At 45.1% G+C, this 16,151-nt stretch overlaps 1 protein-coding gene across 8 annotated transcripts in view; it reads left to right on the plus strand.

Annotated features, from left to right (window-relative positions):
- Nucleotides 1-15,428, plus strand: part of LOC119955040 (coiled-coil domain-containing protein 91-like) — a 185,750-nt gene extending 170,322 nt beyond the window's left edge. For 7 of the 8 annotated variants that reach the window (XM_038780854.1, XM_038780856.1, XM_038780860.1 and 4 more), the window contains exon 13: nucleotides 15,242-15,428. In XM_038780854.1, coding sequence (XP_038636782.1) covers nucleotides 15,242-15,364 — 123 coding nt within the window. In that variant the 3' untranslated portion in view covers nucleotides 15,365-15,428. Of the gene's footprint in view, nucleotides 1-10,831; nucleotides 10,935-15,241 lie in introns of all 8 variants that reach the window. The other variant, XM_038780862.1, reaches the window with a different exon arrangement.
- The last annotated feature ends 723 nt before the right edge of the window (nucleotides 15,429-16,151 follow it).

The raw sequence follows: 16,151 nt of genomic DNA on the forward strand, positions 1-16,151 counted from the left end.
AATTTAGCATGGCCAATCCACCTAACCCGCACATCTTTGGACTGTGGGAGGAAACCGGAGCACCCGGAGGAAACCCACGCACACAGGGGGAGGACGTGCAGACTCCACACAGACAGTGACCCAGCCGGGAATCGAACCTGGGACCTGGGACCCTGGAGCTGTGAAGCATTTATGCTAACCACCATGCTACCCTGCTGCCCCTATGGGGTCTTCATCTTCTCCACGTCCACTCCTCACAGTGCCCTGTAAGTTTCAATAAGATCGCCCCTCAGCTTTCTAAACTTCCAACGAGTACAGACCCAGAGGCCTCAACCGTTCCTCATGCGATAAGCTCTTAATTTCAGGGATCATTCTTGTGAACCTCCTCTGGACCCTTTCCAAGGCCAGCACATCCTTCCTTAGATCCGGGGCCCAAAACTGCTCACAATACTCAAAATGGGGTCTGACCAAAGCCTTATATAGCCTCAGAAGTACATCCCTGCTCTTTTATTCTGGCCGTCTCGACATGAATGCTAACATTGCATTTGCCTTCCTAACTGCCGACTGAACCCGCACGTTATCCTGAAGAGAAATTTGAACACGGACTCCCAAGTCCCTTTGTGCTTCTGATTTCAAAAGCATTTCCCCATTTAGAAAATAGTCTATGCCTCCATTCCTCCTTCCAAAGTACATAACCTCACACTTTTCCACATTGTATTCCATCTGCCACTTCTTTTCCCACTCTCCTAGCCTATCCAAGTTCTTCTACAGCCCCCCTGCTTCCTCAATACTACCTGTCCCTCTACCTATCTTTGTATCATCTGCAAACTTAGCAACAGTGCCTTCAGTTCCTTCTTCCAAATCATTAATGTATATCGAGAAAAGTTGTCGTCCCAGCACCAACCCCTGAGGCACACCACTGGTCGTCAACTGCCATCCTAAAAAAGACCCCTTTATCCACACACTCTGCCTTCTGCCAGTCAGCCAATACTCTGTCCATGCCAAGATAGTATCCTTATTACCATGGGCCCTTATGTAACAGTTTCCTATGCGGTACCTTGTCAAAGACCTTCTGGAAATCTAAATAAATCATGTCCACTGGTTCTCTTTTGTCTAACTTCCTTGTTACCTCCTCAAAGAACTCTAACAGATTTGTCAGACAAGACCTCCCCTTGATGAAGCTGTGCTGACTCAGTCCTATTTTATCATGCACTTCCAAGTACTCCGCGATCTCATCTTTAACTCTAAAGTCTTGCCAATGACCGAAGTCAGTCTAACCGGTCTATAATTTCCCATCTTCTGCCTCCCTCTCTTCTTAAACAGTAATATTACATTAGCCACTTTCCAGTCCTCTGGGACCCTTCCTTCCTCCAGTGATTCCCAAAAGATGACCACCAATGCCTCCACAATCTCCTCAGCTAACTCCTTTAGAACCCTGGAGTGTAGTCCATCTGGTCCAGATGACTTATCCACCCTCGGACCTTTCATTTTCCCCAGAACCTTCTCCTTCGTGATGGCCACCACACTCACCTGCGCCCCCTGATTCTCCTGGAGCTCTGGCATCCCATTGGTGTCTTCCACCGTGAAGACTGATGCAAAGAAACTATTTCATTCCTCTGCCATTTCTTTGTTTTCTATTATTACTTCTCCAGCATTATTTTCCAGTGGCCCAATGCCTATTTTTGCCTCTCTCTTACCTTTTATTGTCATGTGAGAGTACCTTCAAGAAATGGGTGTTTATAAATGGGTGTGTATATAAATATATATAGTGAGAGTACCTTTAAGAAATGGGTGTTTACTACTGCAGTGATATCAGAGAGTAGGTTGGGCTGGCTGTCTGTCAGCTTTTTACTTCTGTTTTAGGCTGTTTGCTGCAGGGTGTGTTTTAGTTTTGTTTTCAGTGTTGGAGCTGAAGCCAGACAGAGCAGGTGTACTTTTGTTCTCTCTGCCATGAAAAGACTATCTCTTGATCGTTTGGTGAATTCAGAATTATAAATGTTCTCAGTAGTGAATGTAAACCTAATGTGCTTCTGCTAAAAGGTGTTTCTTTTGTCTTGGGATGTTGTTTGGGAGTTATTAAGGATTACTTAGTGTTGTATTCTTTGGGGGTTGTATTTGAATTGATGGTTGCTAAAATGTTCACTGTATGTTTTATAAAGGTTAACTTGAGTTCATAGACTATTGTTTTGCTTTAAAAAATACTTTTCCATTTCTGCTGTCCCACACCTGTAGAGTGGGCCGTGTGCTCCCCATACCACAATCTATTAAAAGTTGTGGGTCAGGTGAACTCCATGATACACTTTGGGGTTCTCTAAACCCTGGCCCATAACATTATATGTTGAACAAAACTTCTCCTATCTTCTAACATAGAAGATAGCCCTTCCACTAGCCCTTATTGCTTGATTAGTTGTCCTCTGCTCGCTTTTAAAGGATTCACCAATCCTCGCCACTTCGTATGCGTTTTCTTTTGCTTTTATGCTGTCCTTGACTTTCCTCGTCAGCCATGGATGCCTTGTCCTCCCCTTAGCATGTTTCCTCCTCCTTAGGATGAATTTCTGTTGTGCCTCCTGAATAACCTCCAAAAACCCCTGCCATTGCTGTTCCACTGTCTTCCCTGTTGGCTCTCTTTCCAATCTGGTTTGGGCGGTTTGGATTGTTTCCATTCTGGGGCTGGTTTAGCACAGGGCTTTGAAAGCAGACCAAGGCAGGCCTGCAGCACGGGTTCAATTCCCGTACCAGCTTCCCCGAGCAGGTGCCAGAATGTGGCGACTAGGGGCTTTTCACAGTAACTTCATTTGAAGCCTACTTGTGACAATAAGCGATTTTCATTCATTTCATTCAATCAACTCTGGACAGCTCCTTCCTCATGTCTTTGCAGTTCCCCTTATTTAATTGTACTACCATTACATCTGATTCCAGCTTCTCCCTCTCAAACTGCAGAGTAAATTCTATCATACTGTGGTCACTGCTCCCTAGGGGTTCCCTCACCCTAAGTTCCCAAATCAAGTTTGCCTCATTGCACATAACCAAACCCAGAATTGCTTGTTCCACTTGCATATTGAAGTCCCCGCTAATTATTGTAATATTGCCTTTCTTAAATGCCTTTTCTGTCTTCTGATTTATTTTCTGCCCCATATCCTGACTACTGCTAGGGGGGGCTGTACAGAACTCCCATCAGGGTCTTTTTACCTTTCTAAAAAAAAAAATTTTCTAGGCCCTGTTGATCAATCTCCCTCTCTCAATATTTTTTCCTGGAGTTAAAATAACTGGTGTTGTTAGAAGAAAAGAAAATCATAACAAACTGTAAGAGACACTGTTCAAACACATGCGACTGATTTCTGGAAACAAGGGAAGAAGAAAGTGTGCCAATCTTGAAAGGAACCACGCTGTGTCCCAACTGAATCCCGGAATGAAGGAAAACACCAGCTTAGTAAAAATTTAAACAAACCAAATTATACACACGTTTCTCCTTTTAAGTAAAAAGGTTACAAAGAGTCCGCACCAGCTTAAATTGCACCTGCAATAGGCATAGAAAGAACAAAAGAATAGCACACCCGTTACATTCACATTTAGGCCCAGATTTCTGCTCCTGAGGTGGTAATGCGATTCAGGGGATTTCCTGGCCTGTTGAACCCACATCTGAATAAACTCTACTGAATGGCAGGATCTTCGTTCCAGAGCAAGGGATGGGTGTGGTGCATTTATGGGGTGGATTTAGACCTGCCACCCCCGGACGCAGATTAGAGGTGGTCACAGGGGTTGCCACGTGCCGAGGTGGTCCTTTTAAAAGGCCCACCTTAGTTGTAAGGGTCTTTGCTCATCTCTTAGGGTGAAGGAATCCTCAGGGAGCAGTGACCACAGTATGATAAAATTTACCCTGCAGTTTGAGAGGGAGAAGCTGGAATCAGATGTAATGGTAGTACAATTAAATAAGGGTAACTACAAAGACATGAGGAAGGAGCTGGCCAGAGTTGATTGGAAAGGGAGCCAGTTGCATGTGTTTGAACAGTGTCTCTTACAGTTTGTTAGGCCTTCACTCCTCACACTGCCTCACCCACTCTCATACCCCATTCATGCCAACCCACCCACCCTCAATGGCCCCTCATAGGGTGTAGGTTTATACCAACCTACACCCCCATCCCCAATGGCATCTCATATCTTTTGTGACAACGTGTGACCCCCTACCACCCACAATGACACCCTGTTTATTTATTTATTTTCCTTTAAACACTGTAGTGCACATCTTGCCATCGAGAGATAACATCAGCAAAATGCCTGGCTCATGGATGGTGACACTTTTCCTTTATTAATGCCACCCGACCTCGCTGTAATTTTTGCTTTCTGACCCATCTGAAACACGTGACGATGTAGCTCTTATCACCATATTACACTGTGGTCTCTCACAATTCCATTCTGGCACTTTATCCCCCTTTAGTACTTTACCCTATTTTTCTTCTCTTGTCTTTCATTTACAATCCTTGGGCGGGATTCTCCCCTACCTGGTGGGGCGGGGGGTCCCGGCGTAGCGGAGTGGCGCCAACCACTCCGGCGTCGGGCCTCCCCAAAGGTGCGGAATTCTCCGCACCTTTAGGGGCTAAGCCCTCACATTGAGGGGCTAGGCCCGTGCCGGAGCGGTTGGCACCACACCGACTGGTGCCCAAACCAGCTCGAGCGGTCTTTGACGCCCGGCGCCGGGGCTGGCTGAAAGGCATTCGCCAGTTCGCGCATGCGCCGGTGCGTCAGCTGCCGCTGACGTCACCACCGGCGCATGCGCGCTGGGGGATTCTCTTCCGCCTTCGCCATGGTGGAGGCCGTGGCGGCGGTGGAAGAAAAAGAGTGCCCCCACAGCACTGGCCCGCCCACCGGTCGGTGGCCCCGATCGCGGGCCTGGCCACCGTGGGGGCACCGCCCGGTGTACGATCGCCCCTCACCCCCCCAGGACCCCGGGGGCCCGCTCGCGCCGCCGATCCCGCCGCCACCAGAGGTGGTTCAAACCACGGCGGCGGGACTGGCCTCTCAGTGGCGGGACTTCGGCCCATCATGGGCCGGAGAATCGCCGCAGGGGGCTCGCCGATCGGCAGGGCGTGATTCCCGCCCCTGCCAATTCCCGGGTGGCGGAGAATTTCTGCCACGGCGGTGGCGGGATTTTCGCCAGCTCCGGGCGATTCTCCGACCCTGCGGGGGGTCGGAGAATTTCGACCCTTATTCTCATTCCCCCACCACACTGAATTCCTCACTCAGATATCCTCTATCTTTTTTCCTCTAGGTCCCTGCAGTCTTTCATAGAAATGTAGAAAATACAAGCAGGAGGAGGCCAGAAGGAGGGGGCAGCATGGTAGCATAGTGGTTAGCACAATTGCTTCACAGCTCCAAGGTCCCAAGTTCGATTCCCGACTGGGTCACTGTCTGTGCGGAGTCTGCACGTTCTCCCCATGTCTGCTCCAGTTTCCTCCCACAGTCCAAAGATATGCGGGTTAGGTGGATTGGCCATGATAAATTGCCCTTAGTGTCCAAAAATTTTAAGTGGGGGTTGCGGGGATAGGGTAGATACGTGGGCTTCAGTGGGTTGCTCTTTGTGAGGGCTAGTGCAGACTTGATGGGCCGAATTAAAAATTCTATGATATTCAGCCTTTCGAGCCTGCTCCACCATTCATTATGATGGCTGATCATCCAACTCAATAGCGTGATCCTGCCATCTCCCATGTCCTTTGATCCCCTTCGCCCCAAATGCTATATCTAACTGCTTCTTGAAAACATGCAATGTTTTGGCCTCAACTGCTTTCTGAGTCAGCGAATTCCACAGACTCACCACTCTCTGGCTGAAGAAATTTCTCCTCATCTCAGTCCTAAATGGTCTACCCCGTATGCTCAGACTTTAACCACTGGTTCTGGGCACCCCCACGATCGGAAATATTCTCCTTGGAGCTACCACTCTTCTGAATGTGAATGAATACGATCCTAACTGATTCAATCTCTCCTCGTATGCCAGTCTTGCCACCCCAAGAATCAGTCTGGTAAACCTTCTCTGCACAGCCTCTATTGCAACAACATCTTTCCTCAGATAAGACCAAAACTGCACACAATATTCCAGGTGTGGCCTCAACTTGTATAATTACAAGGTGAGGCCACACCTGTGAGTGCTCCTGCACTCGATTCTTCTCACTATGAAGGCCCACATACCATTTGCCTTCTTTACCGCCTGCTGCACCTGCATGCTTACCCTCAGTGACGGGTGTACGAGGTCACCCAGGCCTCATTGCACATTCCCCTCCCCTAATATATGGCCCATTTTGCAACCAAAGTGGATAACCTCACATTTATGCACATTATACTGCATCTGCCATGCATGTACCCACTCACTCAGCCTGTCCAAAACCCGTTGAAGCATCTCTGCAACCTCCTCACAGCTCAGCCTCGTACTCAACTTTGTATAATCAGCAAATTTGGTGATAATACATTTAGTTACCTCGTCTAAATTCTTAATTATATAATGTGAACAGATCCCACCGAGAGCCAATGGCAAACAGCCTCTGCTCCTCTGCTGTTGGAAAGCATGCTGTCGCGCGGAGGGAGGGGGGGGGGGGGGGGGGGGGGGGGGCGTCCCGGCCAATCCCTTCAATCTTCCCAATGTTTAAATGGAGAAAATTCAAACTAACTTATGACTAGGTGGCCTGACATCACAGAGGCAGCGACAGAGCCCAAGTAGTTGCCATAATTACCTCCAATTCAGAAAATTGTTAGATAAGCGTTGGCTTCCTCAGTCTACCAGTATACCACTGTCTGGCAAAAATGCATTGGACAACTTGATTGGTTGAAATATGCAATGGGCCTGAAATTTCAGGGTACATAATGGCCGATTGCACCATATGGTAGAAATACCACTTAAATGGCTTCCTCAGGGATTAGTCCTGCTGCCACTCCTTCTCAAGCTGTCCAGAAATGAAAATGAAAATGGCTTATTGTCACGAGTAGGCTTCAAATGAAGTTACTGTGAAAAGCCCCTAGTCGCCACATTCCGGCGCCTGTTCGGGGAGGCTGTTACGGGAATCGAACCGTGCTGCTGGCCATGCAACCAGATAGTTGATGTTCATCAATGCTAATGACAATAGGCGGGATTCTGCCATAATTGGCGGGGCGGGCAACTCCAGCAGGAAGGAGTGGCATAAACCACTCCAGCATCGAGTGCCCCAAAGGTGAGGAATCCTCAGGGGCTAGGCCTGCCCCGGAGTGGTTTGCGCCGCGCCGGCCGGCGGGGAAGGGGGTTGGCGCTACGCCAACCGGCGCCGAAGGGCCTCCGCTGGCCGGCGCGAGTTTGTGCATGCGCGGGAGCGCCAGCGTGTGCTGGCGTCATCCCAGCGCATGCACAAAGGGGTTCATCTCCGCACCAGCCATGGTGCACCGCTACAGCCTCCGGTGCGGAAGAATAGAGTGCCCCCATGGCACAGGCCCGCCCGCGGATCGGTGGGCCCCGATCGTGGGCCAGGCCACCGTGGGCGTACCTCCCGGGGCCAGATCCCTACGTGCCCCCCACCGAAGGTCCCGCCGGTAAGGACCTACTCTAATTTACGCCGGCAGGACCAGCAAAATACGGGCGGCCACTCGGCCCATCGTGGGGGGGTGCTGCCAGCGGCCGCCAATCGGCGCGGTGCGATTCCCGCCCCCGCCAAATCCCCAGCGCCTTTGAATTCGGCAGCCGGCGGGGGCGGGATTCACGCCGCCCCCCGGCGATTCTCCGATCCTGCGCGGGTTGGAGAATCCCGCCCAGTATCTTTGATATTCAAGTGACTTGTCCACCTCAGAAAACATACTCGATGATATGTAACTTATACTGCCTGAAACCAAGTGCGCTTGTATAATTCTAGTGCCTCCAGTGAACTCAACTAAAATAGTCAACTCCTCAAGCATGATGCTCATCCACTCTATTTACGCATTGTCTTCAACAGGTTACTGACCTCCAAAACCACCTACTGAAACATTTTTGCAAAATAAAAACCCCAAATCAGCTAGTCATGAAACTTACAGACTGTAGGTCTCCACTTTATGCTCATCTGCTCTCGGACTTTGTTCCATCCGGACTTGCTTATTGCAAACCAGACAGTTTTACCCAAACTTTTCCCGGTGTGGCCTCATTTTAATGCCCCAGACTTTGCGTGACCCCAGAGTGAAAATCTGAGGGGTATGAGAGCTGTTGAGGTTCGGAGGGGTTCTCCATTAGGCCACACCCATCATTAGAAAAATAAAGAGGATATGCACATATTCATACTTAGTCTGAACTTTCTTGTAGCCATTGCTGGCTCGGAGCCCCAGGGCTTGTGAAGCACAGTTTCTTTTTCTTATTTATTCTTGGAATGTGGGCGTCGCTGGTTCGGTCATTTCAGAGGTGGGCAGTTAAGAGTCAACCACATCACTGTGTGGATCTGGAGTCACATGTAGGCCAGATCGGGTAAGGACGGCAGAGTTCCTTCTCTGACGGATATTAGTGAACTAGCTGAATTTTTACGACAATCGACATATCATTATACTTTTAATTCCACATTTTTTATTGAATTCAAATTTCACCATCTGGAATGGCAGGATTCGAACCTAGGATCCAGAGTATTATCCTGGGTCTCTGGATTACTAGTCTAGTGACAACACCACTAAGCCACTGCCTCGGAAAGTCCGATGGTAGATGCTTAACTGTATGGCACTGTGTTTTTTGTCAGATATTTTGTAACCCTAGTCCCCTCCCATGGGATTACCTCATCCACAACTTTGTTGTTCAAATGTAATAGACAGATTGGGGAATAGATTGTGACAAAATTATATTGCCAATTTAGATTTGTTCTATTCACCAACAGAACAGCTCTGTTTGAGCCATCTATTTTTCTCAACCTTTTCTGATCCTTTTAACTTTTCTTGAACTCTCTGAAGACACCCTTACAAATCACCATTTCATCTCTGATCTCGCTTGACTTCATTTTAGATTTAACTGACCACATTGTAATTGGGTCACTTCTCAACTGCTTTCTAACTGGAAAAGGTCAGTGCACCTCTAATCTTCACTCCTGGGGCTTTCTTGACTACAATAATTATCCTTGTGGCCAAATACAAGACTCATTCCGCAATCGAATTTGTATCAAACCGACTATTTTACCTGGTGGTCCACACACTTTTCATGCTGATTATGACTACTTCAACGTGTCTAAAATCCTAAGAATTGGTTATTGTTTTGGCTTCCAGTGGATTATTTGCGGATTGGAAAGTATTGCTCAAAATTCCTGATTGCTTGTCTCATCGATGGCTGTTCCCCTGTTTAACTTGGCCTGTTGGGTCCTGCAGCTGGTTTTCTTTAACAGTTCTCTGGAGACTGAATGCTGACAATTGATACCACTTCATTAATGAGCAGCAAAGGAGTTGCAAACATCATGGTTGATAACGTATCCCATTCAGCTGAAAATATTCTACGCTTCAAGTCCTTTCTTATTTAGTTGGTTCACAAGACTCTGAGATGATGAGGTGGCCCCAGGTTTAAATCAACATCGCAGTCACCATGGTCCCATTTCGTGGAACGGTTGCAGTGAAGCAGCGTGCTGTTGTCAACTGGCTCAACAATTTGGGCTGGGATAGGGAGGAAGAGAGTGGAAGGTTGAAAATTGAGCAACATGGCACTGCTGTACCTGCTGAAGGACTAATGCCAAAAAAAAGTAGTGCCAATCCGGAGAGGTCTGTTGGATATTCTAAAAGTCTCCAAAGAGAAAGGGGGGAAAATCGCTTAATGCTCGCAGGAAAGAATGATTTCATTCAGTGAAAATGAACAACTGTTTAGAGCACTGGGAAAGTATCCATAAATATCACATTAAATGACTGATGAAGTTATATAGATGTCTGACAACCTGCATTTGTTGCAAGCCCACATAGAAATCTGGCAAGCTCTCAATTACCCAACTGCTGTAAAGGTATTTCAGACCTTCATATTTCACCATTACTTTCAGAAACTATTTCAAGGTGCCAGACATCTTGTGTGCTATTATGACTTGTACGAACATGTTTAATTTGAAATTTTTGTTAACAGGATAATTATGTAAGTTTTATCTTTCTGTGAAAATACTAGAGTTCTTTTAATTAAAAGATAATTGTAGTAATTCCTTTTTTGTTAAAGCAGCTTTGCTAATCCAAGATGTCTGTGTGTTCATTGCAGCTTCTGTGGAATTAAATGTCAGCACTCTATCCAGTAAAGCTACTTTCACTGTTAAATGTTTTAACGTTTTGCAGCTGAAATGAAGGTGCCACATAAGCCCCAAAGTATCAGATTATACACAAAATTTGTATTGATATTTCCAGTCATCAGACTATGTGACTACTACTGTTCCAGACTCTCCCACATCATTCTTAATGAATCTGACTGAAGTTAATGTACACCTGTGGACTTCACAGATGCTTGTGATAAAAGATTAACATACCTCTCTCACTTCTTATTCTATGAGAAGGTTATTAGGGCAATGCCCAATTTTTGGTTCCTTTGGGGTAGGTTGGTATTTATAAACTTATTCTCCTAAGGCCTTGGGGAGTATATGGAGTATTTAAATAATAATAATCGCTTATTGTCACAAGTAGGCTTCAATGAAGTTACTGTGAAAATCCCTAGTTGCCACATTCCGGGGAGGCCAGTACGGGAATTGAACCCGTGCTGCTGCCTTGTTCTGCATTACAAGCCAGCTATTTAGCCCACTGTGCCAAATCAGCCCCTTTAAGGAGAATTCAGACATGTTATCATCCACACATTATTTAACTACATAACATTCCCAATGGAAAAATAGCACTTTCCTGTACTTCTGCAATAAATGTGCTTGTGGTTATTACTTACTCTTAGGTTCAACGCATTATCCTTTTGGCCAGGAGAAAGATTTATTTTCTTGAAATGATGGCTGTTTACTTGGCGTCTTAAACCCTTGGCATTTTGAATTGCAACACAGGTAAAGCAATTTGGCATCCTGAAACATTTATGTATGATTTGTAGGTCAGTTCTTGATTGAATGCTGAGTAAAGTAGAGATTCATTAGAAATCAACATTTTGCTTCGATCCAGACCTCTGGTACTTTTTATTTGGAGGTAGCTGAGCTTTACAGATCAGAAAGGTTCCAGCTGCTGGCTTAACAGATCTCAGCCTGTGTAACAAAAGTTGGTGCTACAATTGGCTTTAGTTTGCCTGCATTGGAGAGGAGAAAATGGGCCATGGTTCTTCTTCGTTATTGAAAACTAGTGTCTTATGGAGGTACATGTGTGTGGGTGTTGAGAAAAGATTGGGCTTAGACTGTGGTGGCCAATGTGATTAAACAGTCTGCCAGCACATTCAATCAGAGTTCACAGCTTCCTAATGTACTGGAAGACAACCAACATCCATGTAACTGTAAGCCAGTGAAGAATCAATACCCAGAGAGGAAAGAAAATTTCTAAGGAGCCAATTTTCAAGAAAGACCTGAGGAAAGAAACTGTACAAGTGAACATTCTTTTTCAGGCTTAGTTCCACCACGAGTCCTGCATCCAAGTGGCCATTTCAGCATGTGTTCCTCTGAATACTCAAATGTCTGTGGGCAGTTTTACTATGGGGAATATCGTAGCCAAAATCAGTTTGGTTACCACCCAACATGCACTTTCAACCACACAATGCCAAAGACCTATGCAGTTTTAAGTTTCCCCAGAATATTGCTGTGCTATTGCAATACAACCTGTAGTGCTTTATATTTTTGATGATTTTGTTTCTGAATTGTTCTGCTGTGAAGAATTGCGGTTTGAATAGTAGTTCTGGTTGGCCGCTCATGGTTTTGTTTAGGATTTCAGAATGTCAGTAGCAAGAGTGTCAACACTCAGTCCTCCTGTCCTGCCCAATATAGTGACCCAGAAAGAAGATTCTGCCCAGATCTGATGTGTTTGTACTGTGACATTATTAATGCGTTACATTCTAATTAAACTGTTTTCAGTATTAAATTAACTTTTTTGCCTGTCAGAAAATGACTGTCATCCTCAGCATGATGATGGTTTGCTTGAGTCCCATAACTTATTGCTTCACTTGCTCTCACTTATTGGATATACATCACAACTTATGGCTTTATTTGCAAGGCGTGCACATTTATTTTATTTATTATTTCTGAATCTTATAATATGTGAAAAAATAGGTTGTATCTTGAGATGTCGGGTTAATGTTTCATGTCAATTTGTATTGGTCACCCTTATATTATCCACACGACTGGATAATACTTCTGATAATTCTGAATACACATAGGGGCAGGAACAATTTCCTTTAAGCAAATAAATAAATAATTTCTCAACTTGAAACAAGTTACATGTGTAGAAAATACGAGTCGTTGAAGGGAGTCATGTGTTTTAGGATTTTACTAATATTTAGAATTAAAATAAAACCTAAACTCGAATGTATGTAAATTGTATCTTTGTATCTTTTACTTTTCAGCCCTTAAAATCAACTTCCATTCATCTGTATGACAGTATAGTTTTGGATAATAAGGTTTGAAAATTAGGAAATTTTAAAAACGAGACCCAACAACAACACACTCTGACTCTCTATTTGATTTCTGGTTTACCTCCTCCCTGGTCACCATTTCATTCTTTCTCCTTGTTTCCAGAAATACATTTACATCCCTTGAGCTATTTAGGCAAACACATGAAATGGTTAACAAAAACAAGCAGCCTATTCTTGTTAACCTTATCCATCAGATTTTTAAACAAATATTTAAAAGTTTTGGGCATCGCTGGCTAGGCCAGCATTCATTGCCCATCCCTAATTGCTCTTGAGAAGATGGTGTTGAGCTCCCTTCTTCAATCGCTGCAGGCCCTGAGGTGTAGGCACACCCGCGGGTGTTAAGGAGGGAGTTCCAGGATTCTCACCCAGCAACAGTGAAGGAACGACGCTATATTTCCAAGTCAGGAAGGTGAGTGGCTTGGAGGGGAACTTCCAAGTGGTGGTGTTGCCGTGTATCTGCCCTTGTCATCTAGATGGTAGACGTCATGGCTTTGGAAGGTTCTGCCTCAGCTGCCTTGATGAGTTCCTGCAGTGCATCTTGCAGCTGATAAACACTGCGGCCACTGTTCATCGGGGGTGGAGGGAGTGAATGTTGTTTGTGGAAGGGATGGCAAAAGAAGGCTGCTTTGTCTTGAAAATTTAAAAGTTTTGGGCATCGCTGGCTAGGCCAGCATTTATTGCCCATCCCTAATTGCTCATGTCGAGCTTCTTGTGTGTTGTTGGATCTGCACTCATCAGGCAAGTGGAGAGTATTCCATTGTACTCCTAACTTGTGCCTTATAGATGGTGGACAGACTTTGGGGAGTCAGGAGTGAGCTACTCGCTGCAGAATTCCTGGCCTCTGGCCTGCTGTTGTAGGCACAGTATTGCTTTGGCTAGCCCAGTTCAGTTTCTGGTCAATGATAACCCTCAGAATGATGACAGTCAGAGCATTAAGCAATGGTAATGTCATTGAATGTCAAGGGCAAATGGTTAGGTTCTCCTTTGTTGCAGATGGTCATTGCCTAACACTTGTGTGGATGTTATTTGCCATTCGTCAGTCCAATCCTTGGACATTTTCCAGGTCTTGTTGCATTTGAGTGAACTACTTCAGTATCTGAGGAGTTGCAAATGGTGCGGAACTTGTGCAATCTCACATCTGACCTTCTGATGGAAGGAAGGTCATTGATGAAGCAGCTGAAGATGGTTGGGCCTAGGACACTATCCTGAGGAACTCTTGCAGCGATGTCTTGGAGCTTAGATAATTGCCCTTCAGCCATCACAACCATATTCCTTTTGTGCCAGGTATAACTTCACCCAGCGGAGAATTTCCCCACTGATCTCAGTTTTGTTCGGACTCCTTGATGCCACATTTAGTCAAATGCTGCCTTGATGCCAAGGGCAGCACTCTTACTACACCTATCGCTCTCGTGTCCATGTTGATGATGCAATTTAATGCACAACCATCCCCTATAACTAGTGTTGTAACTCCTCTTAATAAGGAAAGACAAATACAGTCTGGGAATTTCACGAACACTCTGGAAAGTTTCTCTGACTCCTTAACACAAACAAATAAACTCCAGCTAACCAATGGCATCCACAACTCATGAGTAGACACACTTAACTAAATAAGTCCCTCCCCCAATCTACCTGGTTAGGAAGATGAAAATATTTAGGCACACTAATTTCCTCCATCAATGTACAGGGCCAGAACCTGAAGCCAGTCGGCTGGGATGAAAGGTTTCTTCATTTTGCCTGCCAGGACTTGTTTTATAAGATATTTATATTGTATTTTTCATCTCAGTTTTGACTGCGTTGATTTTTTTTATTGTGTTGACATGATCTTGAAAGTAACAACTTAGGTTTTTCTACCTTATTTTTCATATTTTTTAAAGGCCAAAAGAAACTCCTGTACCACCCTTCTATTCTCCACTGATTAAAATGTCTGGATGGACTAAGGTAGTTGAATGAATAACATTTCATACGTGGGGTGGGATCCTGTGGCCTCCCAGCCGCATGTTTCTCGACAGTTCGATTCTCTGCTCCCGCTGCTGTCAATGAGAATTCCCATTGAAGCCATCCCATGGGGAAACCCACGGGCAGGGGTGGGCTGCCGGCATGACCATCGAATCCCGCCGCCAGTGAACGGCTGGAGAGTTTTGACTAAAGACTAAAGCAGATATTAATAGTGGCATAAAGATCAGCCCTGTATGATTGATCCAGAGTGGGTGGGTAACAGAATAGTTTGATCAGAACTGGATAAATGCACTGTGGAAAAATTGGCTACAGGTACAAAGGTGTTTGTATTTCTGCACTGGAATCGAGGTATGTGATTAGATAAACAGTAAATGATACTTTCATGTTACACCTTTTTAATACAACTATGCCAGTAGTTGTTCTTCACTGCCTACCCGTGACTTTGTGAGATTGGAAAAACAGATCATTAATCCCATGCACTCTGCTGTTCACCAGCCTCTGGCTACTGCTGTTTAACTTTTTTATTGGCTGGAACAGATTAATGAGATAGTGTCACTGGCATCAAAGTGAACTATCAGAGTTTGTTTAAATTGAACAATTTTGGCTTTTTGTGAAGCTGCAATATCCCTGTCACTGTATTGTAAGAATATTTTGCCATGTGATCTGTATTTATGTTAATATGCTGATGGCATCAGCAGTGTTCTGTTTTCGTACGTGTGTTTTCAATCAGATTTTGGTTCTAATATGGTGTTGTAGCAATGGTTTATTTTGCATGTTTTTGTCTTGCAGCTTGACCAGGTGTCTCGTCAGCGTAACCTTGCCAGTTTGGGACTGTTTCTATCATGTGCACAGAAGCAGTTATCTGCTCTGCTGGACGATGGGCCAGTAGCTATGGATCAAGACAGCGAGTAGCTTTAAGTAGATTAAACAGAAGAATCAAGTAAACACAGTAATACAATAAATCTGACACAACCCATTTTGTCTCTGTGTGTTGGAAAATACCATTCCTTTTTGTGCATGCTAGTTAAAAATATTTGCATATCAGTATCAACTTTACAGACCATCACAGACTATTTTATACACAACAAAATTTATATACAGGCACAATGCAAGCTTGGGTCACTGTCTGTGTGGAGTCTGCACGTTCCCCCGTGTCTGCGTGGGTTTCCTCCGGGTGCTCCGGTTTCCTCCCACGGTCCAAAGATGTGCAGGTTAGGTGGATTGGCCATGTTAAATTGCCCTTAGTGTCCAAAATTGTCCTTAGTGTTGGGTAGGGTTACTGGGTTATGGGGATAGGGTGGAGGTGTGCGGTTGGGTAGGGTGCTCTTTCCAAGGGCCGGTGCAGACTTGATGGGCCAAATGGCCTCCTTCTGCACTGTAAATTCTGTGAAAGACTATGATCTTTTTATGAAAGTAATATTAAAAGTTTATAAGCACTAACTTTACGCAAAAGATGCCAGCCTTGTGAATACATAAGCATTGTTAAATTTTACCTTTGCAAACACTGTAATATGTAACACTGTAACTCAGGGGTGGGCAAACTTTTCCGTGCAAGGGCCGCATTCAGAAATTCACAATTCACAAAGGGCCGCATAGTATATTAAGTAAAATAATTACTTCACCCGGTTATGATTCTGGGCGCCTCATATAGAACATAGAACAGTACAGCACAGAACAGGCCCTTCGGCCCTCGACGTTG

The sequence above is a fragment of the Scyliorhinus canicula genome, chromosome 20 (genome assembly GCF_902713615.1).
Source record: "Scyliorhinus canicula chromosome 20, sScyCan1.1, whole genome shotgun sequence".
NCBI classification, from domain to species: Eukaryota; Metazoa; Chordata; class Chondrichthyes; order Carcharhiniformes; family Scyliorhinidae; genus Scyliorhinus; species Scyliorhinus canicula.